Source organism: Exophiala dermatitidis (assembly GCF_000230625.1).
Source record: "Exophiala dermatitidis NIH/UT8656 unplaced genomic scaffold supercont1.1, whole genome shotgun sequence".
In the NCBI taxonomy this organism is placed as follows: domain Eukaryota; kingdom Fungi; phylum Ascomycota; class Eurotiomycetes; order Chaetothyriales; family Herpotrichiellaceae; genus Exophiala; species Exophiala dermatitidis.
The window spans coordinates 1,725,787-1,748,223 of NW_008751646.1; the positions used below are offsets into that span (position 1 = coordinate 1,725,787).

A 22,437-nucleotide genomic window follows, 5' to 3' on the forward strand; every position below is an offset into this window, starting at 1 on the left:
ATGACCAGCACCAGCAAAATCACTCAGTCCCTCACAGAACCAGAACCAGAACCATCTAGACTAACATCAAACCACCTTGTTCCCATAGGTCACAGAAGCCCTGAACCCCACCGACCTCCGCATCCGAAACGATTCACACAAACATGCCCATCACCAAGCCATGGTGGGTGTGACGTCGAGAGAGACGCATTTCTAGTACGTGCCAACAGATAACACTCTCCTAGCCCCCGCCCCTGTCATGCGAAGCTTCTAAATCCAAGGTCCCAAAAATCAAAAACCCAAAAAGGTCATAATATCAATCGATCCACTGACCAATTAATTAATAACAGTCTAGACATCATCTCCCCCTCATTCGCATCCAAATCCCAACCCGCACGACATCGAATGGTCTATTCTCTCCTGAAAGAAGAACTCGAGCGACCGGGCGGGATCCACGCGTTGCAATTGCGGACAAAGACGCCCGAGGAGGAAGAGAGGGAAAAATCGAGGAAATCGGATTAGACCAACATTTGAATCTATCAACCTAGGTACCTACCTACACATACCCTGTATGCATGCATGTCCATATCGCTATACCGAGGCTGGTCGAACTGGCATCAGACAGATGGATTACTACCTAGTATTTAATCGCGAAACTGAACAGACAGTCTTATCGACATCACATTCAAGCTCACGACTTGCAAGGCCACTCAATGCAAGGCTTCAAGTTCCCGACCACTACACTGCATCTAATGCCCCTGCTTTGCCCTGCTTTACCTGTCTTCCTCTTTCAGCAAATTTGATCCCCAAGGACACGCTCGGACCGAACATGGAATGTTGTATTAGAATAGTTGTAGTACTTTGTCTAACAAAAGACATGCTGCACATGTCACCCAATCCTGAACCTGTACTAACCAAACCAAGAAAAAAAAAACTATAAAACAGCAGCAAAACACACAAAACACACAAAACATCACTGGCACACAATCTGCTCTGCTCTGCTTTGCTTTGCTTTGCGCCGGCTTTTTTTCTGAACATATGAGATATCACAACACAACCATTCCTTCTTCGCCTGTTTCTACTCACTTCGGCTGTGCGCCCAGTTGGTTTCTGATCTGACCCGCTTTCTTTTCTCGCAATGAGATGACTTTACGCGCACCCATGCAGTTCAGAGGCCTTCAAGACCATTCGATTGAAACGGCAGGTGATTTATGACGGGCACAATCCGTCAACAAACTTGAAGGCACCACGGCTCCGCACAATTGGACACCGCACGGGTAGTCAGAGGGATGGAAGGTTGATTGTGGAAAGGGAAAGTTCTTTATGGCCTGGTGTACTGGCTGCACTACAGCAGCGTGCCAGGGGGTGCTAACCAAGAATTATGTAGCTGAAGCCTGGGGACTGCTGCCGCCATTGGACCCCTAATTCTTGGTGATCTCGACAACCACCACAACCACCACAATGATGATGATAATGATGAGCACTGGAGACAAGTTAGAAGGAATTCATCAACAGCCCTGGACAAGTTCAGATAGTTCAGATAGTACTCACAAACAATTCCCAAGCATATCCACTTCTTTCTTCGGGCAGCTCGGGCCTTGACAACCGCGCCTTCGAGTTCGGTGTTGGCCTTGGCCACATGCTCCGTTACCTCTTCACCCCTCTGTTCGATCTGAGTGACTGCGGGTTCCTGTTGCACGACCAGTGCCTCAAGGTCTTGGAATAGTTGAGCAAGCTCAATCATCTGGCGTTCAATCTTTTGGATATCCTCGTGCCGCTGCGAAACGTTTCTGGCCACAGTTTGTGCCTCTCCACGGCGATCGCTCTGGATCAAGGCAGAGCTGAAGATTTGCTGATTGTTCGGATCCTCAACGGCTTCGCGAACTTCGGCATCTGAGGCGTCAGGCCGAACGATGCGGTATTGTCTTGCCATCTGCTCTTGCGATGCTTTTCGGAACTCTCGCTCAACCTGTTGGTATTGGTTGATGGCCGTCTTGAGTCTGCGGTCCACTTTGCCAACTTGTGGAGCATTGCGAGGGTTTCCCGACTCTGGTTGTTGTTTGATGTTCTTGACCCGGCTAACCAAACCTCTGTACTTGGTCATGATGTTTTCCCCGGTTCGGTCGACTTCGATGCGCAGCGGCGATTGCGCCGAGGTATTTGTGTCGGCCAAATACCGCGATTGAAGGCCTCGGAGACGTTGCAGATCGGCCTCGATCTCGTCGATGGCTTGATCAACGGCTCTGCATTCATTGAGGATTCTGTTCGGGTCGGAACCATTCATATTCCGCATTTCTAGCGTCGCGGATTAGCCGGGTTGTGCAGTCATGGCAACAAAGATTTCCCTACCGTATCCGCCGGCATTTTGTTCCTGCTCAGCATAGTAGCTGCTGCCTTGCTGCTGTGGCTGCGGCCTGCTGTCGTAGCCGCCTTGCTCATTGTATCCTTGGCTTTCGTTGTAGCCCCCCTGTTGCGCGTAGGGATTGCCGGACTGGTTGTAAGGATTGTAGCCACCGTATCCTTGAGCGCCCTGTTGGCCACCGTAACCCTGATTGTACTAGAATTGCAATCAGTCCAAAGTCCTAGGTGGAAAGGCAACAGAATTGATCTCGGTAGCCGCGGTCGGGACCCGGGGGCATTCGAAGCAGCTTGACACGTGAAGCAACACGATGGGGAAACATACGCTCATGATGAAGAGTCCTGTTCAACGGTATTGATCGGCTTGATGTTGAAGATTATTGTTCAATGGATGTGGTACGCGGAAATACTGCAGGATGTAGGAGAAATACAATCGGAGGCGCCGGTGCTGAGGCGCAGAGACGCGAAGCCGTTGAGAATATGCGACACGAAGTGATGCAACTGTTTAGAAAGGGGAGGTGATAAAATGCACCGCACGGGAGGTGTAGCAGCTGAAGAATTGAAGTCGAAAAGAGTAATGCAAAGCTGAGTGATCACTGCAGCGTTCTGATCAGCTCGGGTTCGGACTCAGGGTTCGAGGCGAGAAGTCGCAGGCTGATGGATGCCAGTGGTTTGAAGGGGGAAAGTCTGGCTGGGTGGAAGCCTGTGGTAAAGGCCGGGCAGGCTAGAGGTACAGTCCACTGGCACTGGCACGGATCGTCTCCAGCCTGAGCAGTGCTACTACAGTTATGCCAGCGCCAATCCAGTGCAGGGGGGGTTGCCAGTAGTGGATGGTGCAGCGTACCAGGCACCGTGTAAAAGGAGGCTCGGAGCTGGACCCTCTCTGCGCTTTAACCGGGTACCCGCCGACAGACCCTGGAGGCTGTGCACCACTGCCAGTGCACTGCTGCGACTATTCTGTTCAGTCATAGGCTGCGCTCGACTCTAGTACTACAAATTGTAGTATGGCATTTATCCCTGAGTGGCCCAAGTAAAGACTTCTCAGAAATAGTTTGGGGGCCTCCTTTCCCATCGGCCTCAAAAGCCCCTTCAGATGTCAGGCCTCATAAGCTTTTAGCAGCCTCCTGCGCCTCATCTCGACCGCAGTGGAAACGCAGAAACACCTTTCAAACGTGAAGCTTACACCCGCCTTCTTCCAATTGTCATTGACTTTTCCCGTCTCCAGTTCTCGTAGAGGCGACTTCACCAGGAGATACTCTATATAATCTCCTACTTTCCAAAAACGTTGGGTAGCCACGGCGACCTCCACCTTAGGAACACACAGTAGATATAGTGCTTCGCTAAAGATTTGGTCAGATTGCTGCTCATTAGCATGGCGAAATACCCAACGGCGCTTATCCTTACAGGACGGCTTTATCAGGCCCCATGATTCAAGACGTGGATCACTTACAATATCATAGTTTCAGCATATTCCGTTACCGGCGTCCGCTTGATACCTTGCCGACTTGGTTGCCTGTGCCGACATCTTTTTATCATTGTAACCAATACACCTTGAGATGTTATGCGTAGGCAACACTAAAAAGGAGCTTGGCTCTGATCTCAACCGCGTCAGCACCGTGGCTCTGGTCGGCCTGTTCTCCATTACTCCCACTACTGTACAGGCACCAGTGTTTCTGGAGTATCTGCCTGGGTGTCGTCTCTTTAAGAGTTTTGATACTGATTGTGGCTCAACCGCTTGCCCCGCATGTGACAAAACCTCGACTCATGAGACCCTAGTACTGATTCCTCCGGGGCTGCGAGGCTGCGACATTGGACAGTGCAAGGCATGAGTGTGACGCAGCAAATGGCCTCCACCCTCCAAACTCGATTCACCATCGTCTCGCCTCATCGCCTTCAGCCCACTCACGTTCTGTGTACCCGAGCCGGCGTTTGACGTCTCGAACAGTGTCCGAGTCACCTGTGTTCTTGCCGATGTTGTCGGATATCTTGATGGCCGGTCTCCCTCCTGCTTTCGACAACTTAATGACGATGTTGAGTGGCTTCGATTTGATCTGTGGGTCAGAGCGTCGTCTGAAGTCATTTGTGAAGTGTGTCCCGACCCCAAAGGACGGCTTGAACCCGTACGACTCGGCCAGCTTCTTGTACTCCAAACATTTGTCGACATCGAGCGCATCCGAAAACACTACGGTCTTTCCTTCCAGCCCCATTGACTTGTAGAAGTCGCTGGCTAATTTGAGGTACTCCTTTGGATCCCCCGAATCTTGTCTGATGCCAGCAAACACTTCCGCATAAGTGACCGGGTGGGATGACTGACTTGACTCTTCTGCCGTCTCATCTTGTGGACCGGAAGTCTTTGCTGGGATTGTGCGTCTGAACGCCTTGAAGAAGTCGGGAGTGCCGAATGTGTCGGTCAAAGCCACGCTCAGTACACCTTTGCCGAAACAGTCGAGCCAGTACCGAAGTCCCTGCTCGTTGGCATGCTCATAATCGTTGCTGAGCGCGGCGATTCCCATGTACCACTCATGGGCCACGGTGCCAACTGGCGGAATGCTATGCTTCATGGCAAAGTACACATTGCTTGTTCCGGCCAGCTGCCCGGGCAGACCTTGCTCCTTCGACGCCCTCAGCAAGCCTCTGATAACAAGATCTTGGGTGTGAAAGGACCGTCTTCTCCGCGTGCCAAATTCCGAAAACACACAGCCCGCCTCCAACAATCGTCGCGCCTTGTTATAAGCATTCTCTTCTTGTCCTTCGTAATCCCAATCTGTGTCGACAAACTTGAAGTATGCCTCACTCGTAAGGGCAAGGAGGGGGATCTCGTAGGAAATGGTTTCTACCCAGAGGCCCTTTATGGTGATATCCAGATCTCCGAACTCGTCGTCGACTGGAGTAAATGTCATCTGGACCTGCTCAGCTGGCCGCAGGCGAAAAGATTCGAGGTAGTTTAAGAACTTGGAGTTGAGGTACGGACAGTGCCGCCTCAGGTATTCCAATTCGTGTTGTGCCAGTGTAATTGTCCCCAGTTTGGCCGTTTGCTCTTGCAGCCAGGCGAATGCTTCCTTGTTTAAGCGCATGCTCGGCGTTCGGTTCGTGAACTTGTATTCGACGTCGACTGAGGAGAAATATGTGAACACCGCGCACTGCATGGTCAGCTTATACAGGTCAGTGTCAAGCAGCGACGAGACGCCCTCCTGGATCTGAGGTCGTGCCATTTTGGCTGGAGTTCAGCGAGATGAATTGACTTGAACTGCTTGAAAGCAATATATCAATTATCACACTGTAGATGAACAGGCTGATCCCAGGCAGGACACAGGGACGGGTGCGGCGGAGGGTAAGATAAGTGAATGATTCAAGGCGGGCGCATCCTGGTAGAGGATTGTGTCATACGGCGACTATCATCACTCGCGGAGCTAATCGCGAGTTTGTTCCGGCCCAGGATGTGGGAGACGCTTTGCCATTTTGAGCTACCAACTTGAACTCCAACTTCAAGTTGCAATGCAGTGCTCCTCCAGAACCTACCTCGTGGGAAGTGGTTAGTTCTACTACATGCCTAGATAGAACTGAGGTTAACCGAGGAACACTACTGCAAGGCTTCTGCTCGTATTTCGCTGGCCTATTACCTGAAGTGCCAGCAAGCATACTACCACAAATCGTATCGGTTCATGGCTTCGTGGAGGCCAAAATGGCATTAACCAGATGCTCATAGAGCGACAACTAGTTTCACGGCAGAGACCCCTTGCCGAGATCTGTCCAGACCGGCCTGGATAAACTCCAGGCCATGTCCAACTATTGTCGGTTTGGGTGCCGGCTTGATCTGACCACTTTGAAGCGCCTCCGGCAGGAAATCGTGGTAGAGTGCATTGCCCAACTCTTTGAATTGCAGCAATATTTCCGTGGCGAAAACTAGAAGTGATTAGCTAGACTGATGTGGCGAGGAGGGATGAAGAATCGTACCACCCTTTGCATTCACCGTTGCTGGGATTTCGTCGCTTGGAGGGAGCACAACGGCCATGTTTCCACCCCCCAGTTGAGCCAAAACCTGAGCGGTGTTGAGCTGTGTGTCTCGACAGCCAATGGCTGAGAAGGTTAGCATGAAAGCACTGCAACAACAAGGAATGATCTTACCATCATAGGCACCCGCGAGATTATGGTTTTGGAGGGCCGCGGTCAAATCTCCTACAATGCTGGGACTATTGTAGTCAAAGACCTCAGTCGCCCCAAGCTCTTTGCAGAACTCAAAATTCTTCTTCGATGCCGTAGCAATGACTGTGAGGCCAGCCGCCACCGCCAGTTGGATGACGGCGCTACCAACGCTGGAACTGCCTCCCCAAACAAGCAGGGCCTTGTCCGATTTCTGTACCTCATGGCTAGGTTTGGGCAAGCCGAGTTTGTCTTCGTGAAACAGTCCATCTGTCGCAGTAGAGAGCGCCAGAGGGAGCACGGCAGCTTCCTCGTAGCTTATTTTGTCGGGGAGAGGGCAAACACCGACGACTGGCACGACGGTGTATTTCTGAAAGCTGCCATATTGGGGCTTGGGGATCGCAATGCCCACGGCATGGGCCAGGACACGCTGACCCTTGGAGAAGCCAGATACATCCTCGCCAACCTCAACGATCTCGCCGGCAAGATCATTGCCCATGATGCGAGGAAAGACACTGGATGGAAAAACACCATCCTGTATCTTCCAATTGACCGGGTTGATAGCAACGGCATGGTTCTTGATCAAAGCCTCTCCTGGTCCAGGCTTGCCGATCTCGGCTGAGAAGACTTGAAGTTTTTCGTTGGGCTTGTGAAGCCACGCTGCTTCGTTCGTCAAGGCCATGACCGTAAGCTTCGGCGATGCGGAGCTTGGGATGCTGGTAAAACGCCCAAGCGTAGAGGTCAAAGATCCCAGAGAAATACACTTACCACCAGAACTCGCTTCAATCTCAGAAGTCCCGCGGCTTAACGGTGATTCTGAAGCGAGATATATGTAAGGATCAGTGTATGCATGAAATCAAGACTGATGTTCCCTCAGCTGAAGTTACCTTCCGAGATAGTGACGATATTGATGGACTTCATGTTGCACCACGTGCACCATCGGGCTCACTTATCTCCGGATTGTGGGTGAGCACCCTAGCTGACCCAGTACATTCATCTGCTGCTTCATCTTTGCAATGCAAGATAGCAATGAGAGCATGTCATGACGGGTCGCCCATCGCTTGCAATCCTCGTGCTTGCTGTTTACTGGTTGGTCAGTGAAGACAGAGACCAGCTCCACCCCCAGTTGCTCCAGCCTCAGCTGAAAGCTCGTCTGGCTCACTGCATCTCTCGTCTCCAACCACTTTCACAGTTTCGCTGCTGTGCAGTGGTACATAGTCGATATGCACCTTTGTGATATCAAGCAGTGCGAATTCACAAGCAGTACCCCGTGACCGAGATCCTCTAGGCAGTGCTGCAATCAGTACCCACAAATGCAGTGGGAACTGATGGGTACTCGGGATGATCATGCTTGGGCGCACCGACGACCATCCTGGATACTCGAGTCGAAAGTACCTGGGTAGTACCTGCCCCACTAACGTTGTACTAACTTATGCTTAGTGCCGTACTAGTGCTAGGACTGCAGTCTATTGGTCCGGAGCCGACCTTGGCCCAACCCCTTTTTTGAAATTGAAGTCGCGAGCTCAAACGCCAACTCTGCGTCCCTGCGCGTTTCATCCCATATTGCCAAATGCCCCTGGAAAGGACAACGGGGATGACTTGTAGCTAGCCCGGTAATAGTACGGTAAGTCAGAACTTCTCCTCTGTAGGTTGTTGCAGTGGTGCGATGAACGTCTTCTGAAAGCTACTCCTGTCGAGCACCTCGTTTGTGTCTATCGCAGCCGCTCTTTTCTGCGCCGACTCGAGTCTCATTTCAGTATATTACACGTCGCGCTGTGCAGCGACGCGTGCCCACACTCATTATTGTACCTCTGCGTAAACAATTTGAAAATAAGTCCAAGCGTCACCAAATCTCCCTCTAGCACGCACGGTCATCGCAGGCAGGACCTGGAGTCAGCCACCTCAATACATCTCTACCTTAAGACAAAGAGCCATTCTGCGCAGCCTACTCGAGCCACCACTTTGCAGTTCAAGTTTGCGATTGAGACTCAAAGGACAAAGAAAGAAAGACCACTACCATGCATTATCCGTTCAAGACAAGCGTTTTCCTCCTTCTCTCCCTCTCCCTCTTCCTCTCGACCACCCTCGCCCAAACCTTCACCTCATGTAACCCGATGAATCGGACAGATTGTCCCGCCGATACGGCGTTGGGCGTGGCCAATTACACGATCGATTTCCGAAGCAGCATCATGTCAGATCGGGTATGGAACACGACAGCAGGCAAGATCGACTACCAGGACGACGGGGCCGACTTCACCATCAACCGGCGCGGCGACGTGCCGACGGTGCAGACCAACTTCTACATCTTCTTCGGGCAGGTCGAGGTGATCATGAAAGCCGCCAAGGGCCAAGGCATCGTGTCATCGATTGTGCTGGAGTCGGATCTGTTGGACGAGGTGGATTGGGAATGGATCGGAGGGAACAATACACACGTGCAGAGCAACTACTTCGGCAAGGGCAACCACACCAGTTACGACCGCGCGGTATGGCACCCGGTCGACAATGCCCAGGATGACTGGCACAACTACACTGTCGACTGGACGAACGAGCAGCTCGAGTGGTTCATTGACGGCAAGTCGGTCCGCGTGTTGAAATACGCAGACGCCAATGGAGGCTCAAACTTCCCTCAGACGCCGTCCCGTCTCATTCTTGGAGCCTGGGCAGGCGGTGATCCAACGTCCAATTCCAACGGTACCGTCGAATGGGCCGGCGGCGAGGTCAACTACGACAATGGCCCATACACCATGACAGTGCAATCCGTGCGTGTCACGGACGCCAGCAGGGGCGGCTCTCAGTATGTTTACGGCGATAAGACTGGCAGTTGGCAGAGCATCAAGGTCTTGAAGTAAGTACAACATATCTATCAGCCCTTGCCACTCCGAAACTAACGATCTGACCGTACTAGTGAAACCAAACCCATCAAACTCGACGGCGAAAACAGCGACTCAACCACCCAATCCGCCAAGCAGAAGTGGAACGGCCTTTCATCCACGACCAAATACATCATTGTCGGCGTCGTCTGCGGCGTCGCCCTGCTCTGCATCGCCATCTTCGCCTTCTGCTGTATTCGCCAACGCCGCGCAGGCAAACACGAGAAACTCATCGAGGACGCCAAATATGACAAGAACGCCGTCGAGGTGCTCGCCTATCGTGCCGATATGACTCGTCTGCGGAACGAGAAAATGTCCGATGCCCAAGTTCATGTGTCTCCGGTCATGGGCAATGCTGGTGCCATGTATCAAAATGCCGGCCAGACTCAACCCATGATGGGCGGCATGAGTCCCAACACCAATCCACGATACAACAACTATGCCCAGAGCCCGAGCACTTTTGGGCCCGGTCGGGGATATCAGAGATATTGAACAGTTGATTCGTCGCTAAGGATGCGAACCTTGTAGACATCACGGATACACCGTTTCTGTTATACCTCGTCATCTCCTCGATGCATGCTGGACAGGCGCCAGGCATTCATGCCAGACGGTCAATGCCATCCTGTGGAATGAGCAAGAAGAGATGAAAGCATATGGGTTTGTCTTAGAGCAACAGTACCATAGAGCTACTAGTATAGCATGGCTAAGCTTACGAGAAGTTCACAACGGCAATGATTGGTCAGCAAAGAAGTCGGTTTTTCGTGTTTCAGGTGTTTCTTTCATTAGCATTTTCTGACTTCGAGTTTGGATCGGGACTATTACTGTGCTATAGCACTTTAACAAAGGGTCCATAAACCGGACTCGATGTCATCCACCCCACTCTGTCTCAAAGTCATCTGGTCTTCACACAGACCGCTCGCAATCAGCCTTGTTGGCTGTCATCACTGCACATAGCAAATACGTCACACATCTCTCGTCTCAACTGCGAGCTGCCTGCGCCCTGACTCACATCGAGCCGCTGCTCAGTCCGAAAGGCTCATGCCCGAGAAGCTCCTCTCAATAGTGTAAACGGGTTGATCTTGTTCGGACGAACTCTTGTCCTTCGACTTGGACGCCCATTTCGGCATCATCTGACTGAGCTTGCCCTTTAGACCGGTCGAGCCACCGCAGGCAACACTGTGGGATCCTTCAATTGTAAATTCTGAGTTTGTAGTTGCACTTCCACGATCGTCTGCGGTGGCCTTGTTGGTTTTGGCCTTGTTATTGCTGGCAGCTGTCTTTCGTGGTTTGATGTCGACGAGCTTGACTTCGCCAGGGCGGACCCATCTAGCACCGGCAGGAGGAAGGGGCAAAGGCTTGGGGCCATTGACGCGAACGGTGAATTTCATCTCACGCGGCAGAGAGAAACCAGTATCGATGCAATCTCCGAGGAATTGGACTTCTTTGAGCTTGGCAGGGTCGAACCAGCGGAAGAATGGGCCGGCGTCCACAGCAAAATTCATCAAAGTGAGGTGGGTGATTGGGAGATAGCGAAAGTTCTCGACCGGCAGGACGTGGACCACGTTGATTTGGCCTGCCTTCATTGCCTGTTGATCGAGATACTCACCTTCGCCAAACTCTTCATGCAGGATTCCCTCGCCGTGGGAGCCGAGATATTCGCACTCGACCGTGGTGTCGGACAAGCGGTCGTAGACCCAGTTGAGGTCAATCTTGCGGTATTTGTGCATGATGTCTGCATTGATGACAGGTTCCAGAGCCATCTCAAGGTGAACCTTGGTCAGGCGTTTGTTGACCCAGCAGGTTGCCCAGATCAAAGGTTGGTAGGACCGCATCATGCCGTTAAGCTTGAGATGATGGAGATTGTAGAACTCTGTGAGAGGCTTGAGTTCTTTGAAAGGGAAGACGTCCTTTGAGTCGCCGTCGTCATTGGTAGCCTTTCCTTCGTCTTCGTCTTCGTCACTGTCCTCTTCATCGTCAAGCTTGACCGGCCAGAAGAGGTCGATGTTGAGAACTTCACGGTCACGGTCGAGATGACGCCACAGATTGGGTCGGAAGTTGGAGATCGGCTTGTCAGGACCGCCGAGGTCAATACTGATCGTCCGATGTGAGCCCATGGTTCGGAACAAAGATAACCTGGATGAAAGAAAGACGGGCATACCTGAGGTCGCTGATACTAGATTCAGCTGCACTCTTCACACTAACTTTAGACAACCGTCTTCTGCTGCGGTTGTTGTTGTTGTGCTGCTGCACAATCTCGTAGGTTCCATCAGTACTAGCGTCGTTCGTTGTGTTCAGCTTGTTGGAGTGTGCCTGTTTGTCTGGCACAACACCGTCTGTTGCTATGTCAAACAATCTCTGGCTTGCTGGAGCAGCCTCTTTTGCTCTTCCTGCCTGCACCACCTGTGGCATACTGGTGTTTGCTAGAAATACTGAGTTGGGCAGTTCCCTCAAGGCATGTCGATCCTTTGCACCTCTTCCTGGAGTGCCCACCCCGCCTGGCAGCATAGGAGAGGGCAGCGGTCTGGAGAAGTTGGGGGTAGTCGAGGAAGGAGCCATGATGGCAGGGCAGTACACGGGTGAAGAGATGGTCAAATGGAGATACAGAGGAAGAGAAGAACTCACGCATTCTTCACTGGGGTAATGAGACTTTGGAAGCGCATGTTATTGAATCAATCTATTGAGGAGCGCAGCCTCAATATTGTCACCGCATCGCTGGGGAGCGGTTGGTCTGTTACGGCAGCTGTGCATGAAGGTCATGATATGCAGACGACTCTCATGTCCCTACCAAAGAAGGCGTCCTTGTGGACGTTCAGTTGTACTCTCAACCATCTTTTCCAAAAGATGTCCTTGATGACACGAAACAATCCCCTCGACATCCCGAGTCTCTTCAAATTTGGACAGAGGCCGCCGACGAGCAGGAGCGACCCGTACCTGTGGTCAATACCTCGCCGGGTTCCCATATCCCCACCTGCACATCGAGCACGAAAATCCCGTCATATTACCGCCCCATCGCAGGAGGCGCCATGATACTTTCCATCCTTGATACAGCGCATTGTTGCACCAAAGACTTCAGACGACGTCGAGCTCCTTAAGGCTGAGGTCCGGGGAGGCCTTATCTAATCTCCACGTGACCGTTGGCGATGACACACCTCCGAAGTATTTCGGCGTGGGACTTTGGTTGATCTCCTTCCAACTGATTGTGCCGGCGACTGTTCGAGTTCAAGTTGTCGAGTTTGTGCCGTGCTTCCAAATTGATGGCACCAATACGACGCTATTTGCGCATCAGTAAGCATTCTGTCCTCGAATGCCGGATCTTTCTGGAGAATCCTGCCGACGAACCACGATGGCTCCTCAGCGAGAAGGACCCGGCTCTTCCACGTGTTTTCGAGGCAATCAAACCATACGTCCTGCCCAAGCTTAGAGAGGAGAATGAGAGAGCGAGGGGCAAAGGGAAGAAAAAGAAAAGTGTCAAGGACATTGTGAAAAAGGGTAGGAGCAAAACACCCGCGCAGCAGGAATCCGCGTTCACAGTTATCTCTAGATGACTTCGAAGTCTCGATATTCCTAACGGAAATCCGCACGCGACACTCGCTATTGGTAAAGAACAAAACGTTTCAGCAGCGGGAGACGATACGGACCAACAATGGCGGCAAACTCACAGGTGCCGACCGAGACGCAGTCATGATTCAGGACGAAAGTGACGATGAACGCGTTGATCTCGGACAGATACCTGAAGCCGGCGATCTCGAACAAGATGCGCAGCATCATGGCAGAGATGAAGCTCATGAGGAAGAAGCTGATGACAAGAAAAAGCTGGGGTTCCGGACGACCTACGAAGGGTTCAGCATCTGGGGATGGGTGCTCTGCCTCTTTGTCGAGCGCAAGGGCGGGCCAGGGAAGCAGAAGTCTGGAACGGAAGGAAATGCTCAGGCTTTGATGCAGGATTGGATTGCATCCACGCAGGCTCAAAATGATGATGATCCCTGATTTGGTTACAGGATCCACCTTCGCTTTTACGGCAATGCGAAGTCAGGTGCAACAGTAGAAGAACTCCTGTGGGATTTTGGCAACAACTCAGCACGCCGGTCAGACCTATCCATTAGGCCGAGTCTACCCAGGACGTCGACCGCCTTTACGATGCATATGCAGTACATCCTAAACCAATCACTGACCGGGCGAGGGTCAAGCCTGTTAGGCAACTACCCAAGACAGTGCTGACGGTGTGATCCTGCGATCAGAATCAAGAGCGTGCAAATCAATCAACCCGGCTCAGCCCGACACACCTGGTTGCAGCAGCAATAACGCCATCAATGTCGTGCGCCCGTAAGGGAGATATCTCATGAGACCTGACGAACCTGGACTACGGCACGGGTCCGCCGCGCTGCATTTGGTGGCGCCGGCTCACGCAAGCCTCCACGTGGTCGAGGCTCGACATCCCTCCATCTGACAGGCATGAGTGTGAAGCCACCGCGGAACGTGCGACCAGACCCGTTCATGGTGCCTCCTGTATCGCAAGAGCACGTAGAGAAGTTCGTCTACGAAACCGAGACGAGAAGTCACACGTTCCCGGACCTCTTGCGTTCGTTTCTGCACATGTTGTTACATGTTGCTTGCCCAAACGGGAGCAGAATCAAATGTAACAACACGACCTGGTTGCGCCCTGCGTGCAATTACGCGAGATGCAAAGACGAGACAGATAGCAGCCTACTAGAGAGCGCTGGCTGAGTCAAGTAGGGTCTTACCACAGCAACCCGAGAGTTCGGGTCTTAAGACGAGACGATTGCGACCGTTGCTTATGCGCCATTAATAATGAGCAGGATTGGGGCTACTGGGCGCTGAAAGTGGCTGCATACCTACTTCTACCTAGGTAGTGTCTGGGGCTGAAATGGCCGGCGCTCGCCATATTATTATTGAAAGTGGTTTCTGTTTCAGGGGCCTCGAGTGCAGGAGGTTAGAAACAAAGATGGCAACAGGCCAGAAGCGAAGCGAGATTCCTTCTAGAAGCATAGACGCACTGGCCCCTCGAGGAGAGTTTGTTTGAGTTGCATTGGTGCGCTCCTTAGGTAGGCTCAAGCCACCATCCTCGAGTTCGGCTAACAAATGGCCCAGCTCGTCAAGGCTTCGAGCACGTTGCAATCATATCGTGCAACCCTGCATGATTTTGTGGAATACGAAGCGGCAAGCGAGAAATGTGACTAGGGCCGACGCCCTGCCACCACTTTGACCACCAGCGTTTGGGATCAATCAATGCTACAGACACTTCTGGCTCAAGACCGCGTGGATAGTCTCACAGACAAAGGCTACCGCGGCCTACAACAGGCCTCATGATACCCCTTAAGCAGTCCTGTAAAGGCCATGACATCAGAGATTCACAGATCATCGCCCCGAGACAGACTGGAGAGGGTGTGCAGGAAAAGTGCTCTTGCTGGTACACGCACTCTGCCTGGATCATCGCAGAAGGAAAAAGGAAAATGTTCGCGCTACCGAGAAGCGATTGCCAGGGGCAGTAAATCTGAAACATGCCAGAAGCGAGGCGTTCCAGGGCTAAGAGAGCCGATACGTCGAGGAGGTGGCAAGAAGTCCACGCGGTACCTGGGTAGTCGACAAATGGATGCACAGAAACCAATTACGGGGCTGGCGAAGAGGATCTTCAGGAACCGGCGGTGACCACGCCACCATCACGGCCGTTGGGCGGGGCACTCTCTCTACTGTGATCAGTGCGCTCCCGGCTCACCAAGAGCCCACCGGTGAGCGCATTACCTACCCATTTTCATTGCGACAGAATATGCCTGATGAAACGACAACATGGAAGGATCTGCAGAAGATCTTGTATCATCGCAGCAGACCATTCCAAGAAGACCCAGCAAAACACCTTGACCGGTTTGAAAAACAAGCGCTCCGCAGCCTCCGTAACCATGAGCCAGCAAGGTAAGGATCCCGACCTGGTCAGAAACCGACACGTCTTGACGTATCGGTGGCTTCAATCGCATCGGCTCAAGCTGACATCTCCTCGCTCGATCGACACCCGCCGTCGTCCGACCGGTCGCTGATGACCAATCCGGCTGTGCGCTTTAGCCAAGGTGTGAAACACAGTGCTCGTGACCACTCGTCGGCCGAAGCCAAGGCAGCAAAAGGCCATCCCTCACTACAGCTGTCAAAAACCAAGTTCTGCGAAAGCTAGGAAAATGGTTGCGGGCGAAAGTGCCGGACTGTAGCCAAAATGGACGAATCACCAGCGTAGCATTCTACAACACTGTTCACACCAGATGGAGCTGGGCCGGCAACCATGAACGAGCGTTTATTTTCTCGATTGTGGTGGCCTTCAAGTTTCTGCCTATTCGACTGCCCTATCAGTACGCCAGGTCCATCCGAACGGTGCCGTATTGAGCACTTCCGAAGTGGCTTCCTATGGCTTGATGAGGCCCAAAGCTGCACACCATCAACAGTCGCAAGCCCAGGGAGCAACCGGGAAGCCAGTTTACCAGTAGCTATGGCACATGCGGCAAATAGTTCGTGCGTTCAGCGCAAACACTCGGTTCTCTCAAGATACACAGCCTCGACCGGGACCTGACGGCAGGATAGTAACGATGATAACGCGGGTCCGTCTTACGCCCAGAGAATTTCGAAATGTATACGGTGGATCTAGGTCGGTGCAGAAGCCATTGCCAGTCCCGCACGGTACACCGCCTATCTGTCTCTGTGCGCAGTACAGTAGTAGGGGATTTCGATGGCAAGAAGATGGCTGAATTTGATTCCGCGGTAGAAACCAGAAACTCCGGATCGAGAAGACTCCAGGGGGAGAGGAGATGAGATGACAGGCACCAGGGCGACAGGTTTGACAGACGCCCCGCGGGCGATAGCGGTGATAATAATCTCCTCCTTTTCCTGTCCGAGTCCTGCTACAGACTAGTTGGCAATTCAACCCCAGGCAGTCCCGGTGAGCTGGAACCTCGTCAGGCTCCTCTTTGCGCGCCGGAGAGCCTTAGCGCAGCAGCCGAACGAGCAGCTTATGGAGACCAACGCCGACTTTTCCGGATCAGGCGAGTGGAAGCCAGGATTCGGATGGAGCGAAGCAAGGGAGGACGGGTCTCCTGAAGGCTCGGGTTCCTGGAAACCTTGTGTGTCAGGCCTCATGGCCATGTCACACACACCCACACCACCCCAGCGTTAAAGCAGGCTCCACCGGCAATGCAAGGCAACTGTGAACTCTGAAGCTGAGCCAAGGGCCAAAAATATCGGTCAGGATGATTGCCTGCGTCATCCACTTTCTGGAACAACTTGTTCGGTTCTGCCGGGAGCCTGAGGGCTTGGAGGGTGAGGCTGTCTCGGATGTACAAAATAAATAACCACCTGGATTCCCTTCCACGGCCGGGCTCCTCCTCGAAGCATTCCAACACCAGGCTTGCCGTACATCTCAACGGTAGATCCCAAGGCAGAGGACGACTCTATCTCACACTCGATTAATCTTCCCAAACCACCTCCAAGGAACCTCAACACTCCAACAATCTTACCCGGCTGTTGACGCATATCACGGCGTGCTGCCTTCCTAATAGTCGACTCTACCAGTACAGCATCACATTCTCACCATGCCCGCCGGCTCCAAATATCCTCCCTGCCCAGGGCCACCGCCTAACAGACCTCTTCCTGCACTTCCCAAAAAGCATGCCGCTTGAGCGAGGCATCAGCTACAAAGCAAACCACCAGGAGGGAGACCATCGATGCCAGAGCGGCTGGCTACCGCCGCATCCGGCCCTCCCGTCAGCTGAAACGATCCTGCATATCGGATACCACATGACATGCGTTGTCTAAGCCTAATGCACTTCAACCTGCGCGACCTCCATGCCTCGTTGGGGACTTCTGAGTTGGCAACACCCGCACCAAAACAATACTACTGGCAATCAACCGACCGAGCGCTTGCTGGGGGCGGAAACCGCTTGGCACGGCATCACCTGCATGAGGATGAAGCCACCCAGGTTTCCCATGCCCGCGCCCGTGCCAGGCTGAGGTGGATGCGGATGCGTTGGCACCTCACAATACCACACTGGCATCCCAGAAGCACAACACGCCGACTAATCACGAGCTTTTCAACACGTTGTCTGCAGCCTTGTCAGCATTTTACTCTGGGCATGCGGAGACGCTCCCCCTTTCCCTAATACTATCTTGTGGCATTTCAACACCATACCTAATCATCGGCCGCCTGAGCAAACCTTTTGCCATGCACTGGCAATCCTTCGGATCAAATCGGCGAGCCCTCTTTCTCTCAGCAACGGAAACGGCCGCCCATCTCAGAGGGCGTTGCTCTTTATTTTCTTCCCTTTGGCCGACTACGCCATGTACCAACATAACGAGCCCCGAACAACAACATGTACCATCACACTGAGTTTTCAATACCCCAGCACGTTTGCTTTGCGTTATTTCATTTTGCAGACGGGATTGGATACCAACCTCGGATCTGCCTATGATTGGCTTCATCAAAGCCTTCACCATCCAGTTGTATACTAGTTCATACCACCACACTATAGGTTAATAATGGAACGTCCAGGCCTTGAAGGCTATTGGATATGCAGTGGAATCTTTTTTCTGGGGCCCAGTGTTCCAAGTCAGCGAGCAGAGCTGACCTCGATAAGCCAAATCGTGATATCTTCCTTGATCAAGGTCATCGATGGCATCGGTCCTACAACATCTATTCCTTCAACATGTACCTAAGGTAGTGTTTGCCGGAAGATGAGCTCCAAATTCTGCCTCAGCTGCGAAGACACCAACAACCAGCAGTGCAAGTCCCAGCGATGAATAAGCTGCATGGATTGTATCACTGCAGGATCCCAGGGTAGAATAGGCAAGCCTTGATCCATGCATGAACTACTGGACTGCTCCTGCAGACCCATAGGTATCTAGGTTGGGTAGGTTTAAGGCACCCCAGTGCCCGCGTTACACTTGGTATCTGTTTGACACTGCAAGGCATCCAGGTTTACATGTCGGGATGGCTGCGATGGGAATAGCGAGTAGCTACTAGGTACACCCGCCCGGCGACAAGACATTTGGACGGACCGTCTATTTATTGTAGTGACTGTCGCTTCATAGCCTTGAAGCATCCAAGTTCGTTGGCTGATGAGGGGTAGCTACTTTAACCTTTCTCAATCTTCAAGCCCGACCCAGTACGGATACTCCCTGAGCCTTCAAGTTTCTATTGTTAGGCTGCGGAGATGTTATACTGCTGAAAACTTGGACTCGGAGACCGACGCGGCATTGACGGTTCGGTAGATTATGCTACCTACATAGGTATACTGTACTGGGCCTACCTCTCACTATGGGAGGAGGTGTCAGTGCCATGGCTGGAATACGGACCTTTGTGGCTCCTATCATCAAGAAACAATGGCTCCTTTACTACAGTACTCAGGAGGCGTCAACCAAGCCAAGCCACAGAGCAACCAGCTTTCCCTTGGTAGTCACTGCTGCATATCAAGGAATGCACTGCAGCGGTGGTACTGTACAGTGTAGCTAGCATCTTGGCCAGGCGAATGCCCCCATAGTATTTTGTCATATATTCTCCATCTTGCAGACAAACAAGCTTGAACGATAGCATTGGTCCCATATAAAGTGACGCAGATGTCTTGCTGCCATGTCTTGCTGCCTCCCGCAACACTGCATGATCGGGGTGGCTGGGGTGGAGTCGAGTCAATGGACGATGGAGTCTTGGAATGGATACAGTACCACCCGGTGAACATCTTCGTGCCTTGAGTCCGAGTTCCGAAGCAGATGTTAAGGAAAGGAATTTCAGGTGCCTTTTGTTTCATGTTGGAATATTTCAAGTCGTATGTTGCAGCCGGTAGGTTCTATACCTGCTCATGCATAGGTGTCTAGGTAGGTAGACACCACAGGTTCAAATCCGTGGCTTGAATATTTATGAACGGAGATACACTGGCAGTGCCTTGAAATCCTGTTAAGACTTCAAATTAATATCTGGACACTAAATTGAAATACTAACAAGATAGTAAGGAACTAGCGCCGGCACCAACAGCGCCTGCCCAATAATGCAGCAGCCTGTCGCAGCCTCCCGCCCAGTTTTTCTCCCACCATGACGAAAACACCCCATCAACACAGGCAAAATAATGGCTCCGGGGCACCTTCTCGATTGCGTGGCTCGCGGGCCGCACTCCCCCCAAAAGGCCCATCTGCGTGAGGTAGGCATGAACTGCATTGGATCTTTTGACAGCGGGTGAAGATAGACATTCAGATCATTAATGTGCGCCACGCCGTGACCCTACCCTGTGCTCAGCACCTTTGTTGTTGGAAGTTTTTTGGTTGTTTGTGCGTGCTGCTCCTTGGAATTGGACCGTCGCATCTCTGTTTGTTTTGACTCAGCTGTCGTTCGAGGTTGTCGAGGTCCTTGTGGGCTGTGTGCTGCCACAGACAGTATATATTATCGTTACCAACTCGATCGCTATACCCGGACCGGAGCAGTCATGTCCTTTCGTTCCCTGCCACTCGTTGGCGCTTGCTTCATTGCCTTTCAAGTTGCGACGGCCCAGAATACGGTTTCCCTAGCCATCACCGCCCAGCCGACCTCGGGCGCATCGGGCATTATCAGTCCCTCTTTCGCCGGCTTTGGGATCGAATCCTCGAACCTCTTCTCCTTCACGGGTGGCAGCAAGCAGAATGAGTTGACGCAGAACTTGTTGGCGAATTTGGCAAACTATACCGGCACCCCGCCGCATCTACGTATCGGCGGGAATACTCAGGACTACTTTGTGTATAATGCCTCTCAGAATGACTATGCTTGCGAGAAAAATCAGCATAGTGTCGGACAGGGTGTTTATGCCTCGGACTCCATGGTGATTGGCCCGCGCTTCTTCGAGGTCATCAATCGCTTTCCCAGCAATACTCCCATCACGTTCGGCCTGAACCTGGCCTATGAAGAAGACGACTACATCGACCAAATCACAACCATGGCCTCTCAGGCCGTGGACCGGCTGACCGACGTTAATCTCGTCTCCTTTGAAATTGGCAACGAGCCGGATTTGTACTTGGAGAATGGCTTTCGCACGGGTTCCTGGGGCGGCCAGGCGTATACCCAGCAGTGGTTGGATCGTGCGAGTGCCGTCTGGCAGCAAGTTCTGAAACCCAAAGGCCTACAAAGCAACTTCTTCGAACCAGGCGCCACCGCCTCCACCATCGGTACAACATTTCAAATTCAGGATCTGGACTCCTCCGGCATCACCGTGAAAGCTAATGACTCTTCAAACTCGTATGTCGCCAGCTGGAATCAACATGATTATTACTACTACGTAGGGGTGTCGACTTACCCCCTCACTCAATATCACTTTATGACCTTGTCCACAACGAATGACCAGTTTGCCGCGTGGGAGGAGCAGATCACTCAGGCTGAGAACACCGGGTATCCCTACGCTCTGCGGGAGATGGGTGTCGTGGGCCCCATCGGAATGGAGGACATGACGGACGTCTTTGGCGCGGCGCTCTGGAGTCTCAACTTTTTGTTTTATGCGGCATCTCTCAACATTTCCTCGGTTCAAATGCACATGACGGATAACAGCAATGCAAGTGCCTGGCAACCAATCGAGTACTATGGCAACCAGCCATTTGTTCGACCCAACTACTATGCCTTTGCTGCCTTCGACCAGACCATAGGCCCTACATGCCAGGCTCAAGTCGGCGGGTACGTCCTTCATAACATGAGCGACCCATACGGCGGCCGAATTGCGGCATATTCCGTGTACCAAGACAGTAAACTATCCTCGATCGTCTTGATCAACGCAAACCCAGTTAATGTCTCGGAGTCCGACAAGCCCAGTCTAACATTCGAGTTGACATTACCAACCGAGTTTGCAGGAAAGGACTTATACTTGGCCTACCTGACCAACGATGGGGCGGACGCGAAACATGGAACGACCTGGAATGGCATCAGCTACGAAAAGAGCGGTGACGGGACACCTACCCGAGTCAACGATACGGTGGAGGCAATCACCATCGGTCATGGTGGGCTTGTCAATGTCACAGTACGAGATAGTCAGGCGGTCATTGCCAATATCGGCACTCCAGTCGGACAACAGGATCCGAATCATAGTGCTTGCCAGGCACTGGCTTCGAAAACGCCCGATGCCAAACCCGTATCGACACCCGTCGGGACCAGCACTGCAAATAGCGCATCCTCGACTCACACCAACGCGGCCACGAGGACGGTTAGCAGCGCGAAGTCGAGCAACACCAACGGCGTTTCTAGCCTCCCTGCGATGTTTCTGGGCAGTTTGGTGTCCGCAGCGTTTACGGGGATCTGTGTGCTGTTGCTATAATCCTCAAGACGCATTTATGCGGAAATACGCGATAGACGGCGTTGATGGATTCACTGGCCCAAGAATTATGACCAGCATTTTCTGCGACGACGCTTTCCAAGTGTACAGCAACTGCCAACAGACTGTGAATATGATGATGTCCCCGGCGTGCCTTGGGAGTGCATATTTGGTGGCACATGCATATACGCAGACTGGTGGAAGAAGATTCCTTGATTGGGACATTTTGGAGGCGTATATCAAGCTAGAGCTAGAATATCTAGACGTGCAGTGAGTGTAGTACTCCTGCTAGCTAATTTTAATGGATAATGATCGGACTATCTGCTATACATATCATTCTTGTTGTAGGATACCTGCTATGTTGTACAATAAATGTAGGTACCTTACCTGGTACTAGTAGGTCAAACTTGGAGACATTCCAACAGCTTCCAACGCGCTGCGCGCGATGATGAAATAAATTCGGGGCGGCGTTCAAGTTCCCGCTGGCCAACCGCAAGAGTTTATACGCGGCGTGGCTCTTATTTTCTCCACTGCCAACACGGCGCCGCATTCTCGTCCGGCAAGTCATGGCATTTTCAAAATAGTCCCTTCAAGTTCCAGTCTACCAGACCATACATTTCCTGTAACTAGCTGACTGGCATTTTCTCCAGGCACATCATGTCGCACCCTCATTCTGAACCGATCGGCTACGGTGGCAAGCTTGGCTAGGAGCACCTTGGCAGCTAGCTAAAGTAGTAGCAACTTGAAGCATTCAAGTTCGTCGCAAGTGCAGCGGCTACAGAGGC

At 52.3% G+C, this 22,437-nt stretch overlaps 9 protein-coding genes across 10 annotated transcripts; 4 read left to right on the forward strand and 5 right to left on the reverse strand.

The window, feature by feature from the left end:
* Window positions 1-27: 27 nt before the first annotated feature.
* On the forward strand, window positions 28-501 carry HMPREF1120_00623 (BolA protein; the record flags this gene model as incomplete). The annotated part of the gene is made up of 2 exons (XM_009154623.1): window positions 28-195; window positions 330-501. Exons 1-2 carry the CDS (start codon window positions 161-163, stop codon window positions 499-501), a joined length of 207 nt encoding a protein of 68 aa, XP_009152871.1. The 5' UTR covers window positions 28-160.
* Window positions 502-1,400: 899 nt separating this feature from the next.
* On the reverse strand, window positions 1,401-2,668 carry HMPREF1120_00624 (syntaxin 1B/2/3/4; the record flags this gene model as incomplete). Its single annotated transcript, XM_009154624.1, has 4 exons — window positions 1,401-1,462; window positions 1,531-2,274; window positions 2,329-2,536; window positions 2,663-2,668. The coding sequence occupies 4 exons, from the start codon at window positions 2,666-2,668 to the stop codon at window positions 1,401-1,403; spliced, it is 1,020 nt and encodes a 339-aa protein (XP_009152872.1).
* A 1,537-nt stretch (window positions 2,669-4,205) lies between these two features.
* On the reverse strand, window positions 4,206-5,549 carry HMPREF1120_00625 (nicotinate phosphoribosyltransferase; the record flags this gene model as incomplete). Its single annotated transcript, XM_009154625.1, has 1 exon — window positions 4,206-5,549. The coding sequence occupies one exon, from the start codon at window positions 5,547-5,549 to the stop codon at window positions 4,206-4,208; it is 1,344 nt and encodes a 447-aa protein (XP_009152873.1).
* A 488-nt stretch (window positions 5,550-6,037) lies between these two features.
* Window positions 6,038-7,159, reverse strand: HMPREF1120_00626 (oxidoreductase; the record flags this gene model as incomplete). The annotated part of the gene is made up of 3 exons (XM_009154626.1): window positions 6,038-6,240; window positions 6,292-6,414; window positions 6,463-7,159. 3 exons carry the CDS (start codon window positions 7,157-7,159, stop codon window positions 6,038-6,040), a joined length of 1,023 nt encoding a protein of 340 aa, XP_009152874.1.
* Window positions 7,160-8,495: 1,336 nt separating this feature from the next.
* On the forward strand, window positions 8,496-9,839 carry HMPREF1120_00627 (extracellular cell wall glucanase Crf1/allergen Asp F9; the record flags this gene model as incomplete). Its single annotated transcript, XM_009154627.1, has 2 exons — window positions 8,496-9,322; window positions 9,383-9,839. The coding sequence occupies 2 exons, from the start codon at window positions 8,496-8,498 to the stop codon at window positions 9,837-9,839; spliced, it is 1,284 nt and encodes a 427-aa protein (XP_009152875.1).
* Window positions 9,840-10,098: 259 nt separating this feature from the next.
* HMPREF1120_00628 lies at window positions 10,099-14,065 on the reverse strand. Of its 2 annotated transcripts, XM_009154629.1 has the most exons (4): window positions 13,703-14,065; window positions 13,007-13,630; window positions 11,506-12,938; window positions 10,099-11,438 (listed from the first exon to the last, which is right to left on the reverse strand). In XM_009154629.1, the coding sequence occupies exons 3-4, from the start codon at window positions 11,901-11,903 to the stop codon at window positions 10,370-10,372; spliced, it is 1,467 nt and encodes a 488-aa protein (XP_009152877.1). In that variant the 5' UTR covers window positions 11,904-12,938; window positions 13,007-13,630; window positions 13,703-14,065; the 3' UTR covers window positions 10,099-10,369. The 2 variants fall into 2 exon arrangements, with proteins under 2 accessions (XP_009152877.1, XP_009152876.1); XM_009154628.1 differs by having other exon boundaries at window positions 11,506-13,630.
* HMPREF1120_00629 (uncharacterized protein) lies at window positions 12,602-13,334 on the forward strand (the record flags this gene model as incomplete). Its single annotated transcript, XM_009154630.1, has 2 exons — window positions 12,602-12,836; window positions 12,889-13,334. The coding sequence occupies 2 exons, from the start codon at window positions 12,602-12,604 to the stop codon at window positions 13,332-13,334; spliced, it is 681 nt and encodes a 226-aa protein (XP_009152878.1).
* A 4,462-nt stretch (window positions 14,066-18,527) lies between the features above and the next one.
* On the reverse strand, window positions 18,528-19,271 carry HMPREF1120_00630 (uncharacterized protein). Its single transcript, XM_009154631.1, has one exon. It carries the CDS (start codon window positions 19,139-19,141, stop codon window positions 18,794-18,796), a length of 348 nt encoding a protein of 115 aa, XP_009152879.1. The 5' UTR covers window positions 19,142-19,271; the 3' UTR covers window positions 18,528-18,793.
* A 539-nt stretch (window positions 19,272-19,810) lies between these two features.
* Window positions 19,811-21,655, forward strand: HMPREF1120_00631 (uncharacterized protein; the record flags this gene model as incomplete). The annotated part of the gene is made up of 1 exon (XM_009154632.1): window positions 19,811-21,655. The coding sequence occupies one exon, from the start codon at window positions 19,811-19,813 to the stop codon at window positions 21,653-21,655; it is 1,845 nt and encodes a 614-aa protein (XP_009152880.1).
* Window positions 21,656-22,437: the final 782 nt, after the last annotated feature.